The following is a 17007-nucleotide window of genomic DNA, read 5'->3' as shown; positions in this document are numbered from 1 at the left end:
ACTGATGACTGACTGACCGGCTATCGAGTGGGGAGCTGGGGAATTAATTCCTTTGGTTCCGCCAGACCCTTACGTTCACGGCTGGGCTGCCGTTTGCTTGTTTTGGAGGAGGTTTTGCGAGCGGGACACTAGTGCGTAGTGGAGGGTGAGGTGGGGAGGGGGAGGGGGAGCGGAGAGACGGACGGAGGAAGGAAGCAGACGGCTGTTTCCATGGGTTGTGGTGGTGGCAGTGGTGCAAAGAGCAAGTAGGTACCTAGGTGAACTAACTGAAGTACTACTGCACCCTGATGCACACCGCCATGTATCTCGGGAGGTGGAGATGGAGAAAAAAGCGCAAAAGCGCACGCGATCGGGTTTGGAGTGTGGAGGGTGGAGAGAGTGGGTAACGGATGGCGGTAAGCGGCACCGAGCGGGTGGCGATGGGAGGTAGGTAAGACGAGCGGAAAGACGGGTAGCGATGGTGATTAGAAGGATACTCGATGTACGCGCCTCTATTTCCGTCATGGTCGTCGTCGTCGGTGTTGGTGTGGATCGACCCTACCGTCGTCCGTCGGGCTGTCCGGGCGGTAGTCGGTTCTTCTCCGTCTGTTTGCTTTTTCTGGGAGACTACCATCCAACGGATGCGCTATTCTTGTCGAACGTCGGTGTCTTGGGTGTCAGCACCTTATCTCATCTTACGTACGGGCGGCCGGCCTTTCTGACGGCACACACCTACGTGAGTAGTTGGAATCGAACGTGAATAGTTCCTAGCTCTTCATCATGGTGCTTGCAACCATCAACCAAGCCAAGACACTCTTAGTCATTCTGGACGTGCTATGATCACCGTCGATCCTATGAGTCGAGCTCGCGGACGTCCTGCGTTCTTTGGGTAGGCCCAGATCTGGTCCAAGACCCAATCTCTGCTTCGACACCAGGATGATCATCGCTTCTGTCTCGCGCTCCGGACCCTCACGGGTGGTTGCACACGAGTTTCACGGAAGTGATAGGGAAGACGAGTCGGCAACGCCCGGAAAGGTTTTTCTTAGGCGTTCAAGGTATACAAGACATGACTGGTGAGACGCGGGCGGCGGCGGCACGGGCGATATGAATGATAATGGTGAAGCAAAGTTTGCCGCGTGATGAGGAGGCCTCGGTTTGGCCACTGGTATTGCCGTTTTTGGCTAAATGGCATGATGTTGCGCAGTGCACGGCAGCAACGGCTATGCGGTACAGCAAGTCGTGGACCCTTATTTTCCACGCCCTACTGCGAAGGCCAACGCTCGAACAAAAAAAGTTTATGGGTCGGATGGAGATGGACCGAGCAGGGCAGCCACCTACAGCGGCGGCTTGCAAGGCGTTCATTCTTTCCCGTCGGTTGGGGGGGCCTATGCAAGCGCGAAATTGCGAGCGGCGAGTTCAGCGCAGTCGTGGTTGCGCAATTCACCGGTGTGCACGGTTTGATGATTTTTCAGACTCGGAGGTTTTTTTGCCACCGCCACACCGGCGAATGTCGGGGGATGGTGGTGGATGGGGTTTCGCTGGGGGAGGGGCGTTTCGCTGGGCGCGGCGCTGGCGTGGGTTGAAGGAGTGATGAGTGGGGGGTCAGAGTCGAGTGGCTTAGGCATGTCCGAACAGACCCACTCCCCTGTTTGCTGTCCGCTCCACGCCCTTGCTAACTCGGCTGAGGCTTGCAGCGGGCGTCTCGCGATACGACAAGTGGATGTGCGGCAGCGGAAAGAGCAGCGGCAAGGACTTTCGAAGTCGTTGCCGGCGACTAGGGCCGAGCAAAACAGCGGGGCCCTGGGCCGCGGGCGGGTTGATGCCTGTTGAGCGCCGTACATGGTTCGCTGTGGGAGCAACGACGGCTGTGTTTACTGCTCTCGTTGTGCTCTGCATTTGCAGAGGGTCCGACTGCTGCCTCTCATGTAACTACTGCTCGCCTCCACGCCCGCGCAGAGGGTCGCCTCTGTTTCCTCTGCTCGCATTCACGCCGGTCTGGGCCCCTCTGTCGGTGGTGGTGGTTTTCGTCGGCGTTTGACCTCCCCTGTCGCCCGGCATGTGAATTTTGGCCAAGCGAAAACCACCTACTCCGTGCCTACCAACCTACATGCCACCACCTTCGAATGCAAGCAGCCCCAGCACCGCTTTTCTCGTGGCGCATGCCACCAAGCGCCTAGCGCCATGCAGGGCGACTTGGCCGCACACGAGCTCCCGCCGCCTTTGCCGGCCCTGCCTTGGGGGCGCGCGAGCCTCGCGTCCATCACTTGCTGCTCCCGCCGGACCCTGCATCGCTGTGACAGGCTGATTGCGTGTTGCACGCCCTTTGCGTCAGTTGGCGCCCGCGCACACATCATCGCGCCTGTCGCTACTGTAGGGGAAAAAGAGGACAGAGCAGATCTCCTGAGCACGACATCAGCGAGCGTCGCTTATCGCATGCCCGGAAACTTCTCGAGAGCCACTCGTTCGGGATGCGCTGGCGTCAATCCACACACGCTGTCGTTTCTTGTGGGTTGTAGGGTGGATCTGGGGAAACGCAGGTGAATCTTGCTTGCGTGCTTGCTTGCTTGCCTGCCTGGTCCATTATTGCAGCAGCAGCAGCAGCAGCAGCAGCAGCAGCAGCATCAGCAGCCTCGCTGTCACCCCACACGTCCCCTCTTTCCTTCCCCTCCCCCTCCCCCAGGAGCAATTCGCCAATCTCTACCCTTGCCCCCCCCAACGTCACGATGACGATGACCAAGATGAAAACCTGCATCCGCAGCTCTTGGGCAATTTGCGGGGAAAGCATGGGAGGTGGGTGGGAGGAGAGGACGAGAGCTGAGGCCGCACGAGGCATGCAATGCCTACCTGCAGCGGCGATCAATGATCGCTCGCCCCTGCCCATGACAGCAAGCAAGCAAACCACCGTCGTCATGACTGATGCAATCGTGCCTATCCTTCTCTTCTTTTTTTCCTTTTTGTCGGCGCGCCTCTTTCTCTCTCAACGACGGCACGACGGGGCTGGTGGTTGATCAAGGGACCCTGCACGACATTGCCTGCCGCATTCGTGCACGCTGCCTTGTTCGCGGATCGATCGCCCGCGCGCGCGCCCTTCTTTTTTTTTTCTTTTTCTTCCCGATCCCTGCTTGTGAGCTTTGAGCTTGAGCGCACGATGAGGTCAACGCATGCACGCCCTGTTTGGTAGGTTTGTTACGGGCGTGCGTGTGAGTTGTTGGTAGGACAGTCAGGCTTTCAGCCGCACCACCACCACCGAGTCCTCGGGTTCGGTGATGATGATGATGACAGAGAGCGGAAAGCCTTGTGTATAGTCAAGCAATATGATTAGGCGACCTACCATCACTGGGGACGGGGGGAGGGGGGCTGTCTGTGTGGTGAAGCAACTCCCGCCGTATCTACCTTGGCCAACCTCACATGGCATGACCCTTCCTTCCCCGATCGTCTTATTATCCCAACCGTCTCGACTAATCACACCGCAACCCTCGGTCCACCTTGTCTTCCTGAAGCCATCCTCTGGCTCGGATTGTTCCTGAGAAGCACTGGGGTCCCGGTTGTCTGCGTGTGATGCAATCTTGCTCCTGCTGCTCCTGCTGCTGGGTCATATGCACACAGCCCTGGGCGGCTGATGATGATGAGAGAGCGAGCATCATTCGACCTCTCTCGTCTCGCTCATCACACTTGCGTAACTCCTCCTCGTTGGCTCGCGCGCCTGCGCCGAGGTCGGAGCTCGTCCGCCACGCTGGGCCGTCGGCATGACGGAGACGGCTGGTGATTATGATGATTGATGATAGTGATTGATGATGACGGCCGCCGCCCACGCCGCCGCCCAGTCGGACTTCACGGATGCGCCCGCCTGAAGAAGAAATCTCGGGTCTCCTCGGCGCCAGGAGGGAGGCGAGGCGAGGCGAGGCGAGGCGAGGCGAGGCGAGGGACGACGAGACTACCTATCGTCATGTCGGCGAGAGCGACGAGAGGAGGAAGGAGGCTGGCTGGTGGACCGACCGACCGCATAACAAGCGACCCTGCCCTGCCTGCTGTGGCGGGGGTGGCATGGGATCCACGGCGAAGAGGCGCGCGCGCGCGCCGATCACCTAGAGACGGGACCCTGGATTAGACGACGACGTACTGTGGTATCTACGACGTTTGCGGGCGGATGCCGAGGAAAATGATCCCTTCCCATCCCATCAACAAATCAACCCCTTCGCCTCGGATGTCCGGGAACGAGGAATGGATGGGGTGGGTGGGCTGCCCGGAGGCGGGGAAGTTCCATGTGTGCAAAACTTCCGTTTCGGGAAGGATGGAGTGATGTTTTTAGGTGCCGCAAAAAGAAAAAAAAAAAGAAAGATACGGACCACAAAACGGAAAGCAGGGTCTTGCTGGTCCCGATCCCGGTCCCGGTCCCGCCGGCGCTCCCTACCTACCTACCTATCTCTCTCATTACGGTACTCCCCAGCTCCCGTGCGGCTCCGCTGCGTGCGTGCGTGCCGTGCGTGCCGTGCGTGCGTGCGTGCGTGCCAACCAGCCAGCGCGTGAGGAAAACGAATTATCGAAGAGAAGAAGAAAAAAAGGCTTGTGATTCATCGTTTTTTTTTTCCTTGTCCCCGAACGACCGACGCAGTAATGTGGTACGAGGATTCGTTGTTGTCGTTGTGCCAATCAGCCGAGACCATTGCCATCACGCCGTGCCGTGCCCCTTGCGTCTGTCCGGCGTTCAAGAGATGCGAGGGGGTCGGGGTCCGCCATCAACGGGGATCATGGAGCAACGGGACGCACGTGGAGACGAAGACGGCAGGCGCGAATAGGAAATGGATAGGGCTGAACGTGTTTCCATGCCCACTCCGGACTACCGGAGCACAGCACCCCACCAGCCAATAGGTATGGACAACAATCATTCTCCCACTCGTACGACCTCGCCCGCCATGTTCTCTGCGCTGGCCGACGGGCCGGCGAGTGGGTTGGCTTCGTGATTTGTGAGCTGGGTTTCTCGTGATGGGACCGTGTGCACGGGGGGATACGTGCCACGCTTTTTTTTTCTTTTTTTTTTTTGGTTCGTTGTCGTGGCTCGGCTGTTGGTGATGCTTTGCTGGTGGAAGCAGCCGTGCGTGCAGGGTCGCGGCGGCGGACTGCGCCGCGAAAGGGCGTGCCGGAGAGCCGTGCAGGGCGATGGTCGTTCACGCAGGCTATCCATGGCGGATAAGGATAGGGCCGCGAGGTACGGATTACTAGGTACTACGTAGGTAAACCCTATCTGCGGACCTGATTGCTGATGAAGAGGAACCAAGGCGCGCGCGGCGGCTCTTTCAACGTTGGCAATGGCATTCGGTGCGAACCTACAGCCAGTAGTCCAACTTCTCACGCCACTGCTCTCCGAGTGAGAAAGGACGACACGTAATGAGTTCACTCCGTACCCGGGCTGGACCTGGACCCAGGGTCCACGTATTGCGAGTGGTGGGGCGCAGAGCGTGCACGCCCTTCTTTCTCTTTTTAGCCGTCCCCGTCTGTCGCCGGGTAGGAGCCAAGCGCTGCGTGGTCGGCAAAAATGCCCCATCGTCATCCTTCCCCATGCTCTTCCGGCGTACTCTCGGAAATGAGCAAGAAAGAGAGAGAGAGGAAGAGAAGAGGTACGTATGCTTCTGTGGTCTTGTGATCAGTCCGCAAGTGAGGCGGAGCCTGGCGAAGGATTTGTCTGTCTCACCGTCCGAATGTAGGGCGGCGGGATGGGCCGGGAGCGGTGTAAAACGAACATGGCCGGGTAGCACGGTGCGACTTTAGTCGCCTCCGGTTCCTATGGTGATAGAGGGAAAGAAGAAGCAAGTCACGAAGGAAGCAGAGGAGGAGCAATGGCGTCGATCGTTTCCCTGGTGATTAAGATTTGATCAACATCTATCGTGATCTCGAGATGGATGGAGGCCCTCGCGTCTTCCTTGACAACATAGCTGGCAGACAGGAGGGATCGTAGGGGAAAGTAAAAAAAGAAAGGAGCCTTTGTCCTTGCGCAGTAGAGCAGAAACCTTCGGTTCCACTCGTCGTCGTGATATTGGTCTCAAAAACTTTGCCCTGTAGGCCCGAGTTTCCGGTGGTGCAAAATGCGGTCATTCGGTCGTGAATGCGATGATAGATTGGCCATACCCAATAGCATGGCCGATAGCCACCGAATCTCAGACATGACGATATCGGCGATTCCCCATGAAACATTGCTGCAACGATGCAAGGCCTCCTGCATGTGTACCTACTGTGTAGTGCCTGGAGAGAGATAAGGCACTCCATCTCAAAACGAGCAAGCGGTAACCAATCGAAGACTCCCAGGCTAGCTATCCGTCCGGCCCCCCGCCCTTACCAAGGCCAGGGTCATCATCAATCAAATGCCCAACTCTGACCATGCATACATATCGCAAAAGATAAAAAGCAAAGACATTTCGAAACGTCGTCGTCCTGGTCTCTGACAACCATTCCCCGCTGCTCTGCCGCGCTTTCCCTTGCCAGCAAGTGGGGATGATTGCGCACGCCAGCCGAGCGAGGGAGAGAGAGAGAGAGAGAGAGAGAGATTCCCATCTTAATTGTTTCCCGAACAACCGGTTCGCCCGCGATGCTAATGTCATCGTACGCGCACTCATCAGCTCTCTCAAACGCACGAGATGGGTCTTTCCCACGCACATTCCAACGATGCGGTTCAGTCAAGATTAACCCCCACTCGATTTCTTCTCTTCTCGTCCTCTCTTGCAGCAAACCCAGCGCAAATGCACACGGTCTAATCAACGCAACCCTTACATGCGGCGGCAGCACGGCATCGATGCCTCGGAACGCACCACCCGCCCCGCCCCCGTCCAGTTGGTCGGGAGCGCCGAGGAACCTCGAACGGCAGGTGAGAGCGATAGCGAGAAGACGCTGTTGATTACATGCAAAACCCTCTCTCTCTTCTTTAACTTTGTGGCGGTTGCACACGCGGAGAAAAGCAGCAGGGATTTGGCGGAATCACACCGATCAGCTCACAGCTGTGCCGCAGTCATCAGTGAGTGTGAATTGCGGGGAAGGGACCAAAAAAAAACGGGCGGACAAAAGCGGCTTGCAGAGAGTCAGCATTTTAATGGCGCGAGAGCAGCCATGTTATTGTTAGAAGTGTCCAATTGTTGCTTCTTGGTCCCAGGGGTAACTACTACTGTCGACAAGCTACGGTATTGTAAGGGTCTGGAATTTAGTTAAGCGGCATAGGTAGTGTGGGGACCTAATGCCAGATTCGGACATTGCGATGTCGCGGGGTGGCGAGGGTGGGAGACAGCGCGTGAGCCAGGCCAGACCAGGGCTGGGCTAGCCCAGGCGTTTGCTGTGCCAGAGCCCGAAGTGGGTGTTGTTGCCGAATGCGGGGAGTGAGGAGATGGGAGGGGGGGATTCAGGGTGCGCTCGAAGGAAGAGAGGGGGCCTGGTGGGTTGCAGGGGCCCGAATTGTGGGCTGCGGCAGGCGCAAGGGTGGGTTGCTACTGGTGTGGTGGTGGTGCGAGGGGGGGGGGAACGGGACGGGGCGGGGCACCGCTCTTGCTCCTCCTCCTCCTCCACCTGCGGCGGAGAATCCCCTCCCCTCTGTCGATGGTCGTCTATTATTGATGAATCACGCACCCACATGAAGCTCCGACTGCACCCAGCCTCTCCCGCGCGGACTTCTCCAGCATGGCAATACGGTGCAGCATAGAGATGGCGTGGTGGCACCATGTCTGACGGCCGGGTCGACCGGCTGTCTACCGCCCCGCGCGCCGCCTGGCACGCCGGAAAGCACGGTTATCGCTGATCGTCATTCTCCCATGGCTGATGGCTGGGTCCAGAAGGAAGATCCCTTGAAAGAAGCGTTCTCAGCTTCTACGTTCATGGCCAACCGCCACTCGGTCTGGTATCTGGTTCGGCCCTTTCCACCTTCGTGTTGGACACGGAGAATAAGGCCTTCTTCTTTAACTCTTCCTGTGTATAGCGTCACTATTGCGGTGGCCTTTCATCACCTTGTCGCTGATGGTGCACTACTACTCCTGAATAATGGCTTTCAGGGAGTATTGCTACGAGGAAAGACCGACTGAGATGGCCAGCGAGGGTCGTCGAGCTGGATTCAGTGGAGAACGATCAGAGCTTCGCGAGTAATCCACCCTGTATTCGCGCGACTGCGTACCTAGGATTATGGACCGAAGAACCACCCCTTGCCTCGTGATTGTGATGGTGAATCGTGATACATCGGGACGTTGTGATTCGGCCTCTCTTCTCTTCTAGAGAGACCGTCCGACAGTAGGAGAAGACCTAGCCATTCACGTGGACTCTGCCGATGGAGCCGTCACCGGTCGGGGTGGGAATCATCACCCATGCAGCTTTTGTTTGGGCCCGGGCAATAGGCGTGGCTTGCTTTCTTCATCTACTGCCGAATCCGTACTACACCACGTGGGCGCAAGCAGCAAGCGGCAGTCCTCATGACTCCCCCAATCTAGTGGCGTGTAGATCTAGAAGCAAATTCTTTGGCCGTTGTTGTATCTGCAGAACTGCAAGGCAGGAGTGAAGGCGTGGCAGAAGGCCAATGCAACAGCACAGTCAGGGTGCACGATACAGTAAGCGTCTGCAATAAGAGCAGCATGCTGCATATCGATCGACAGGCTTCTCCGCAAATTTCGACGGACTTGGGCAGATGGAGACGGCCGTTACTGGCTGCGACGACGAGCCGGCTGCCAGACGGCGCAAAGCCGCAGGATATGGTGCCGAGAAGATGGTCGTGCTCGTGCTGGTCTTGCAGACGCAAATAACACTGCAGCAACGTTCACAAAAGCTTGGCTTTGCGACGTGAATGGTGAACGGCTGAGGCGCACTCGAAAGCGTATGCATGATTGCGGAGCAAGTGCTGCAGGCGCTGCAGGAGCTGGGAACTGAAAGTAGCGCGGCATGTCAAGGCGTATCGCTCGGCGCTGCGGCGGTATTGTATTGTGAAGGCACCAGACGATCTTGCAGTAGCCGGTGAAGAAGATTAGATTAGAGCCACTGCCACTGCCACTGCTACTGCTGGATGTGGCTGTGGCAATTCCTTCGAGTCGGCTTCTGTGCCGTCTCTCGCCTTCCTTCCCGGCTGCCCTTGCAAGTCCGCTGACTGAACGTGGCATTGACTGGCGGTGAGCTACACGTGCGAAACACACTTGCGGCGGCTACCCCGCTTGGGGGCAGGTTTGCCGCAAGCGCGAGCGTGACGAGAGCGCAGGCTGTGCCAGCCACGGCGGTGAGGCGGCTGTTCTGTGGTTTACCGGTGAGCTGGGATGAATGAAGTTGTTGCGGATGGTGGTGAGGCCGGAGGGTGAGTGCGGTTGTGTCGGGGCCGTGCGTGGCTTCGCCGTCCAGACGCGCGTAAGTCGGTAGCATGCTGTGAAACGGCAGGCTTCCCCGCATTCTGCGCACACCAACACCTACCATCTCGGCAAGGCCAGTCGTCTGCTAACGAGCTTGGATGGCGGGCTAGGACCAGCAAGCTGACCAGCAATGGCAGAGGGACGGCCCTGGCGCAAATTGAGCCAATCTGGATCGCTGCAGTAACCGGCCTCGGGTGGCAGAAGCACGCTTCCCGGCGGCAGCATACGGCACGTTCCACCGCTTCAACGCAGCGCACCCGACGTTATTATTGATTCAGGACCCGTCGCCAGGCGCGACCGTTGACGTTGGCAGAGCTTGGCTCCATGGAGAACATTCTACGCGTCGCACGTGAGTTGCTCAGGGACTTGAGCGGCCCTGCGGCCCAGCACGCTGGGCGTCTTCGGAACCTGCATTGTGAGCGTGATAAGGTTTTCTGCAGTGCTACATATTGCTGCCGCATGCCGTCGCTAAGATGGTAGCCAAGTCACGAGGCGAAGAGCATGCTCGAGGGAGTCTCCGGGTGCAGCGAGCGGGGGGCCCCGTGGCCTCTTCTAAAATGCATGGTGGTGATAGGCTTTGTTGGAGTCGTGAAATCCATGTTTTCGGCAGCACGGCTTGGCTCTTGGGATCTGCGACACAGGTCGCCGCACCTAAGAAGCTGTTGGCTCGCTTACGCCTTGGTTGGCGGCGAGCTCGGTTGCGGCGCGTGCTGCCGCGGCCATCGACGATGCGCTTCTGGATTTCTCGATCAGATTTGCGGATGTGCGCGGCAGATTGGACGATACGAGCAACTGAGACCGGCGCCTCCGCGGATAGTGAAAAAAAACAAAAGCTTGGCCTGCGAGGCTTCCAGGACCGAGCGGAGCCAATACTCGCGAAAAGCACAGGTCTATGCAGCTTGCCGACTCACAAGAACAGACTTTATGGATGACGACGTCGATGACCGGTGCGACGGAAATGGTGAGGCTGTGAGAGCAGGCTGACCTGGGCATTCCAGCAGTGAGGACGGACTCGTACAGCTTACCGCTTGCGTGATGTTGCTGCTGAGCAATTTCCCGCCGCCACGGCTGGGGCGGCCCGGGGCTGGTATAGCAGCCTGGCATTGGAGCAGGGTTTTCGCGCGCCTGTGCGAGCCCTGCAGACGCGTTGAGGGTGTGTGGCGGACTCGGTTGCACCAGACAGACGCAAACACAATATCCGCGTTTCAACGACGCCTGCGACAGCGATGTCGGCCGTGGCCGCGAGAATGTGGCGACTGGGCTTGTTGCAACGCCGCGCATGGAAGTCGGAATAGTGGGCGTGGTGTTGTGTGCCAGATCCACCCTAGTCGGGCCGCGTCTCCCCGGACAGCAGGTCCATTGCAGGGGTGAATTCCGCGCAGTGCTGGAGGTGGGGGGTATTGGAAACTGGAGTGAAGGCTGGGCAAAAAGGCCCGAAACGAGGTGCCAAGTGGAGTTCAGTGATGATTTTCCCGACGTCCTCTGCACAGCCATGTCGTCAGCGGTGGCAGACCGCCTCGACAGCCCCGTTTCGCAAGTTGCGACACCACGCCCGCCATTGGCAGCCCGCTGCAGACGTCGCACGCTGACCTTGGCACCATCTCCGTGGCTCTGTGGAGTCGCACGTAACGGGAAAGCCAAGCTTGACCGGAGACCCCTTCCAGCCGCCGCCGGCTCGGTGCCGCGGGCGCCCGTATCCAACGATAAGGAGCCCGCCGCGCCCCTGATAAGCGCGCGTTCGGCGAGCCTCGCGGTGCGACGGAAATTGTTCGTCTGCAGGCGCAGTCACCCCTTGCCAGCCGGGCGGCAGACAGTGCTCGACAGTGCAGGACCAGCGATGGCGCCGCCACGGCCCAGTGCGCTGATATCGGTTGAGAGCTGCCGCGGCCAACAGTTGCCTTGTCCAGCGCTGACGCAGGCCCGGCACGGCGGATCGCCGCCATGGGAGATCGGCAGCCCACGACGCGTCTTCCCTGCCGGGCGGTGAGAGACGAGTCAGCCGCGAGCCCTTTCTGCCAGCAGATTATTTTGACTTCTGTTGGCTCCGCTCCTGCACACATGCACCGCTGCCAGCGCTCTGCCATGGATCCGGGGTACTCCATCGCGGGACACGCGTGGCCGCACGCCCGCCCGCGGCCTGCACGACCTGTGCGCTGCGCCGTGTGCGTGCGGCGGCATCCACTGTGAAAACATCTCGTCAGCCGCGCGATGCGTTGAGATGATGTTGTTGTTGTTGCTGCTGCCGCTGACGCCCTGAATCCCTGCCTGCTCAACTCGGACGCTGCCAGCGGGCGGTGCTACCACATTGCCGCAAGCGCCACTGAACACGCTGTAGCTTGTTATTTTAGGCGGCCGGGAACCGTTAGCAGGCTCGTGCTACAGCGCTCGGGGCCGGGATTGCAATGCAGCGAACTGCTCTCACGCCCAATCACGTCGGCTGGCTGCCATGCTCACGGACCCTCGAGCTGCAAATCTCCTCCAGGACGCCTGGCCAGCGGCGAAGCTTCTCCTTACGCTCGCGCTGCGCGATGGAGCCGGGTGGGCCTTCTTCATGCCGCAAGTTCGAGAGAAAGGGGGGGAGATCGCGGCTCCTGCGTTATCGCCCGCGAATTTGTTGGTAGAAGTTTGACGTCGGAGTGGCTAGGTGGGGTCTGCTGTGTGGATGCAAGGAGGGAAAGGGTCGGTGAAGAAAACGATCGCAGATGTCAGCCACGAGCCAAGGGTCCCGCGTCCCGCCAGCCCTGCGCGGAGCAGAGCACACAGTCATCAAAGGTCGAAGGCGGAGCGGAGGCATGTACGGTGTGCAGAAACAGCGTTCACAGGGCAGCTTCATCGATCGATTGATGAAAGCTTTGATGTGTGGTGTCGCGCGCTGGGGGCCGCCAGCCCGACGGCGCGCGCGCGATTGGCGGCGCAGGCGAGCCGAGTCAGCGGGCGCGTCGCAAGTACATCATCTGCTTCAGATTTGTCGTGACATGCAGCGCGTTTTGCTCTTCTGGTGGAGGGTCTTGCGGGGGCGGCTGTAAACGTGTGGTGCCCCACCCGTCGACGTGCGCGGTGGAGCTGCCAGACTGGCGAGAGGTGACAAACATGCGATCAGTGTCCACCAACCGCGGACAGGCGGTTGCGGCGAGCTGGGACTGCTGGGACTGCTGGGCCTGCTGGGCCTGCTGGGACCGGGACGGCGACGGGGCGGTGCTGACGGCGGCGTGGCGCATACGCAGCCATGGCTCGCGGCGGCGCGCCAGAGGGGAGCCAGTGCCAGGGCCTGGAGGGGTAAGGGGCCGCGACTTGCACGCCGGCGCTGGCTCCCTGCCTTGCTTGCTGCGGGCGGCCGACGCCGGGTTGAGGGCGGCCATCAGCCATGGACAGTAGCGGCCTTGGAAGAGCCCAGGATGACAGACACTTGCGCAGCGCAATGGGACGAGACCGGCTCGCTTGCTGGGGGGGCACGGACATCCCAGCCGTGCGCCGCGCCGCTTCGAGTGCGGTGGGCCGATGAGAATGGGACAGGAATGCGCATTTTGCGGCACCCTGTTGCCGCGATGCCGCTGAGCTCCATCAGCCAGCGCCGGCCTGCGCCTCGTTCCGCGCTGCCGCCTGCGCGCGCGCTCGCTGGTTGCGGTCGCGACTCCAGCGGACGGCGGAACAGCAGCATTTTTGACGCTGGCGCTCGGCGCACTGGGGAACGTGGAGACGCGGAGGCTGGTGCTGGCGAGAACCCGCGATGATGTCAATGCAGAGGCCCGCTGGTGACCTGCTCCCCACGGCCTGCGCGCGGCCGCAAGCAAGAACAACAGCGGCAACGTGGGCGGCGGCTGCTGTCCTAGGCGTTGCGCGAAGGCCCACCCGCCGTCACTGTGGCAGACGGAGGGCGCGCGCGGAGCGAGTCGTGCGGTCAGGCTGGTGCGACGGCGGCGGGGATGGCATCGCGACACACGGCGAAGACGGCGTGCTGCCACGGCCATGTGCGAGCGCGCTGGTCCGACAGCGCCCTGGTTGCGGCCGCGGCCGCGAGTACGACGGCCGGCTTGCTGAACAAAGGTCTGGCCGGCTTTGTCACTGATCGTAGCACTGCTGTACCCCGATCTGCAGCAAATCCTTCAACGCTCGTTTTAACGCCGGGCCCCGGATCCTTGCTCGAGTCGGTTGGGATCGTCCTCGTTCGAGCGCACCACCGCCTGCAAGCCAAGCGCGCCATTTCATTCGCCCGTGCGGCGGTACAGAATTTAGAGTGTGGGAGGGATATCTCCATCAACGCCGCCCCAATCCCTCCGCCGCGCCCTCAACACCCGCAGCGCCTCCTCGTCCTGCTCCTCACCACGCCTCCCCCGGGACTGAGCTGCTTCCCCATAATAATCAGGCTGTGGCACCCCCCTCTCAGCGTGCACCCGCGAGCGCCTTTCCTGTGTGGCCCGCTTATCAGTCCACGGCTGCCTCGCATTACGCCATCAGCAGGAGCGTACTCACAGCACAGCACGGAACTCCCGGCTTCGCTTTCCTGCTTCAACACCCACCGTCGCCCGACACTACTTCTCCTCCCCCTCCGCAGTCCGGCAAGCCTCGTCGCCCTTGTCCTCGTTGAGCGTCCTGCATCCGTCGCTTGCCGCTATATTCTGTGAGTCTTCCCTGTCCGGGCCCGGCCGCTGTCGGCACGCATCAAAACCACAGCGCCTCCCCCCCCAACACACACCTCCCTCCCATTGCACCTCTGCTGACACCCCTAGTGTGTAATACTCGTCCGCGCTTGCTTCTTCTAATGCCCTGTCGTTCCTAAACGCCTTCAACGCAACACCCTCGCCCAAGAAGCCCGTCAAGCCGCCCGGATGCCTTACACGCCGCCCTCCCAGCGGTCTCCTGCCTCCTCCAAATCCAACAGTCCTATCCTCAGCCGCACCCATTCATACAGCGAGGGGTGCTTGAGCCCGCGGTCGGCCAGTGCGGCTCACCGGCCCGTCCTTCCCCACTCTTCTGCGTCGTACTTGAGCAAGCACCGCCGCACACCGTCAATATCACAGTCCCCGCAGGATGGAGCCAAGGTGTCGGTGACACACACAAATGGTAGTGCCCACCACGCCAATCTGCCCTCCATGAAGCTGTTGATACCAGTAGGTGCTGAGTCGACTCCTCCAGACTCTGTGCAGAACTCCGACGATGAGGACCGTGGCCGCCAATCCGGAAAAATTGCCGAGCTGCAGGAGGCTCTGCAGAGCATCGAAGTCAAGCGCGGCCACTCCCCTGAGAGACAACCTGATGGAACCGCCTCGGCCCCTCGCGAGTCAGTGCCAGTCACCGGTCCGATCAGGCCGGCTCTCACCCCAGAGGCTCGGAAGATCTCGCACTCTCGGTCCTCGAGCGAAATCCAGCTCTCCAAGCATACCCCTAATCTCTCCGAGTCGCCCATTCAGACATCAGACGAGAGCGACGAAGAGGGCCTGACGATGAAGCCCCCGCTTCTCCGCAAGAAGTCGGGAGAGCTAGTGAAGCCGGCCCTTCGGCCCTCCTCCCGGAACCGTCGTCGGCCGTCCAGCATGCCCGGCACACCGTCCTTCTCCAAAGCCGTGCACTTCAACGACGACATTGAACAGGTCCGCCACTTCTTGCAGGTCGACCGTCCCATCGCTGTCAGCGCTGGTTCGTCGCCTGTCGAAACCTACGACAGCGAAAGCGAATATCCGTTCGGATACGACGACGGTAACGGCTACGCTTCGTCTCGCCGTTCGCGGGTCGAATGGGAGCTGCGGTTGGCCAATTTCCCCAGGGATACTTTCGAGCGGAAAACCCTGCCTGTGCGCGTTGAGAAGATCGCTTTGTCGTCTGATAGCTCCACTCTCGTGGGCACGGTTGCTGTTGCGAACCTTGCCTTCCACAAAGCAGTTGTGGCCCGCTTTACCCTGGATTACTGGAAGACCACTTCAGAGGTCGCTGCCGAATACAGCGATGATGTGCGCCGGAAGCAGACCCACGACGGATGTGACCGCTTTGTCTTCAACATCAAGCTGGCCGACCAAGCCAACCTCGAGTCGAAGACGATGCTGCTCTGCGTTCGCTACACTGTGGACGGCGCCGAGCACTGGGACAACAACAACTCGATGAACTTCCAGATCGACTTCATCAAGAAGACTACCCCACTGAAGAACACGAGGAGCAAGCAGAGGCCTGCTGGCACCCTTGGTGCGATACCACGTAGCAAGCATTCCCCACCCGCGGCCCGGCCTCGGTCCATGCCCGTGCCTCTCGACGACGATTTCGGCAATAACTACGAATCGTCTCGGTACACATTCGGTTCGCGCGATTCGAGCGATGGCTTGCAGCCTCCAATCAAGCTGAGGAGCAAGAGCAAGCCGTCGAAGAGCAACCTGTTCCCCGATCAGCCCGAGTCGAAGCCGTCGCCGACTCAACAAGCCTTCTCCACCCGTTACGACTTCTCGACGTCGCTGTCTCAGGCGCTGTCCAGCGCCCAGACCGCTCTTGGCGACCGCAGCGGCATCCGGAGAACCAACAAGCCGCGGAGCGGTGATTACTTCAGCCTTCAGGGCGAGGCTCCTGCCACGACCAAGTCCACCTCGCCCCGCCCGGACCAGTTGTCGTCGGTGAAGCCGGATTTGAAGTCGGCGGAGTACAACGAGCTGATTCAAAAATACTGTTTCGTACGTCCTCCCGCACCCACCACCACTGCCAGCACAACCACCACCACCCCGGCGGGCCATTGAACCAGGACGCTGACAACCAATGCAGTTCGGATCCGGACGGGGCTCTCCTCAGGTGTCTAGTCCCAAGCCGGGTGTTTCTTGCGACGGAGCTCGCGACATCGAATCCGACGGAAGCGCATCCAGCCTCCAGGGATCTGGATCGAACAGCCCTAGCCCCCCAAAGGAAGTGCCGTCGTCGATGGACGGCGCCATGGACCACCGACTGCCGGCGCGCGCCGCGAGTCCTTTTTTATCTAGGTCGGCGTCACCCGGGCCTGTGACAGGGTCCGACTTTGGCGACCGCACCACTCCTCCTGTTTCTTTCGGCTACCCGTACAACATGCATGGCGGCATCTCTTTCGAGTCGCACACCCCCAAGGCGATACTCGGTTAGCAATCACAGCGATGAGTGATTGTGACGGGTGCCGGGGCCTTGGGGGCGAACTTACGAATTTCTTTTCGGTCACGATCACGCTGCTACGAGCTTTACCGAGTACGACACGACGGACGGATGGAGGGCCCACCGCTTAGCTGTGCGTGGTGAAACCGAAGTTCCAAGTGCTCTTTCCGAGGCGGACGGCACATACTCGACGCCGATGGCGGTGATGGCAGTGGCGCTACTGCGGAACATCGCATTCTTATCCTTGTTTTACTGCAGGTGCATGCATTCTGGAAATTGCGATTTTGCACAGCATTCCAATTGGGACGGCGCTCTGCACACGACGGCGTTTGTGGGTATGGTTTGGTTTCCGACTATTTTCATTGCTTTTTAATAGACAGGCTGTAAGTATGTGGCTTTTGCCTGAGTAACCGTGGGCTCTCCGCTCCGCTGGTGCAACATGGGTTGGTATGCTCTGTGTGCTTTTTTTGGTTTGGTGGTGGGTCTATGGGTTCAAAAAGTTGCGTCTTGGTCGATCTTGCTTTTGTTGTTTGTTTTCGATTCCATGGAGGGCGCTTTCTCTCCCCTCTTTCCGCTTCGTTCG

The 17007-nt window shown here is 59.9% G+C and overlaps 3 protein-coding genes across 3 annotated transcripts; 1 reads left to right on the top strand and 2 right to left on the bottom strand.

Annotated features, from left to right (window-relative positions):
* Positions 1 to 2458: 2458 nt before the first annotated feature.
* Positions 2459 to 2890, bottom strand: BKCO1_13000143 (uncharacterized protein; the record flags this gene model as incomplete). The annotated part of the gene is made up of 1 exon (XM_020270866.1): positions 2459 to 2890. One exon carries the CDS (start codon positions 2888 to 2890, stop codon positions 2459 to 2461), a length of 432 nt encoding a protein of 143 aa, XP_020132430.1.
* A 9369-nt stretch (positions 2891 to 12259) lies between these two features.
* BKCO1_13000142 (uncharacterized protein) lies at positions 12260 to 12691 on the bottom strand (the record flags this gene model as incomplete). Its single annotated transcript, XM_020270865.1, has 1 exon — positions 12260 to 12691. The coding sequence occupies one exon, from the start codon at positions 12689 to 12691 to the stop codon at positions 12260 to 12262; it is 432 nt and encodes a 143-aa protein (XP_020132431.1).
* Positions 12692 to 14158: 1467 nt separating this feature from the next.
* On the top strand, positions 14159 to 16418 carry BKCO1_13000141 (carbohydrate-binding module family 21 protein; the record flags this gene model as incomplete). Its single annotated transcript, XM_020270864.1, has 2 exons — positions 14159 to 15982; positions 16071 to 16418. The coding sequence occupies 2 exons, from the start codon at positions 14159 to 14161 to the stop codon at positions 16416 to 16418; spliced, it is 2172 nt and encodes a 723-aa protein (XP_020132428.1).
* Between the last annotated feature and the right edge of the window lie 589 nt (positions 16419 to 17007).

The sequence above is a fragment of the Diplodia corticola genome (assembly GCF_001883845.1).
Source record: "Diplodia corticola strain CBS 112549 chromosome Unknown scaffold13, whole genome shotgun sequence".
In the NCBI taxonomy this organism is placed as follows: Eukaryota; Fungi; Ascomycota; class Dothideomycetes; order Botryosphaeriales; family Botryosphaeriaceae; genus Diplodia; species Diplodia corticola.
This window is presented reverse-complemented; position numbering and strand designations above follow the sequence as displayed.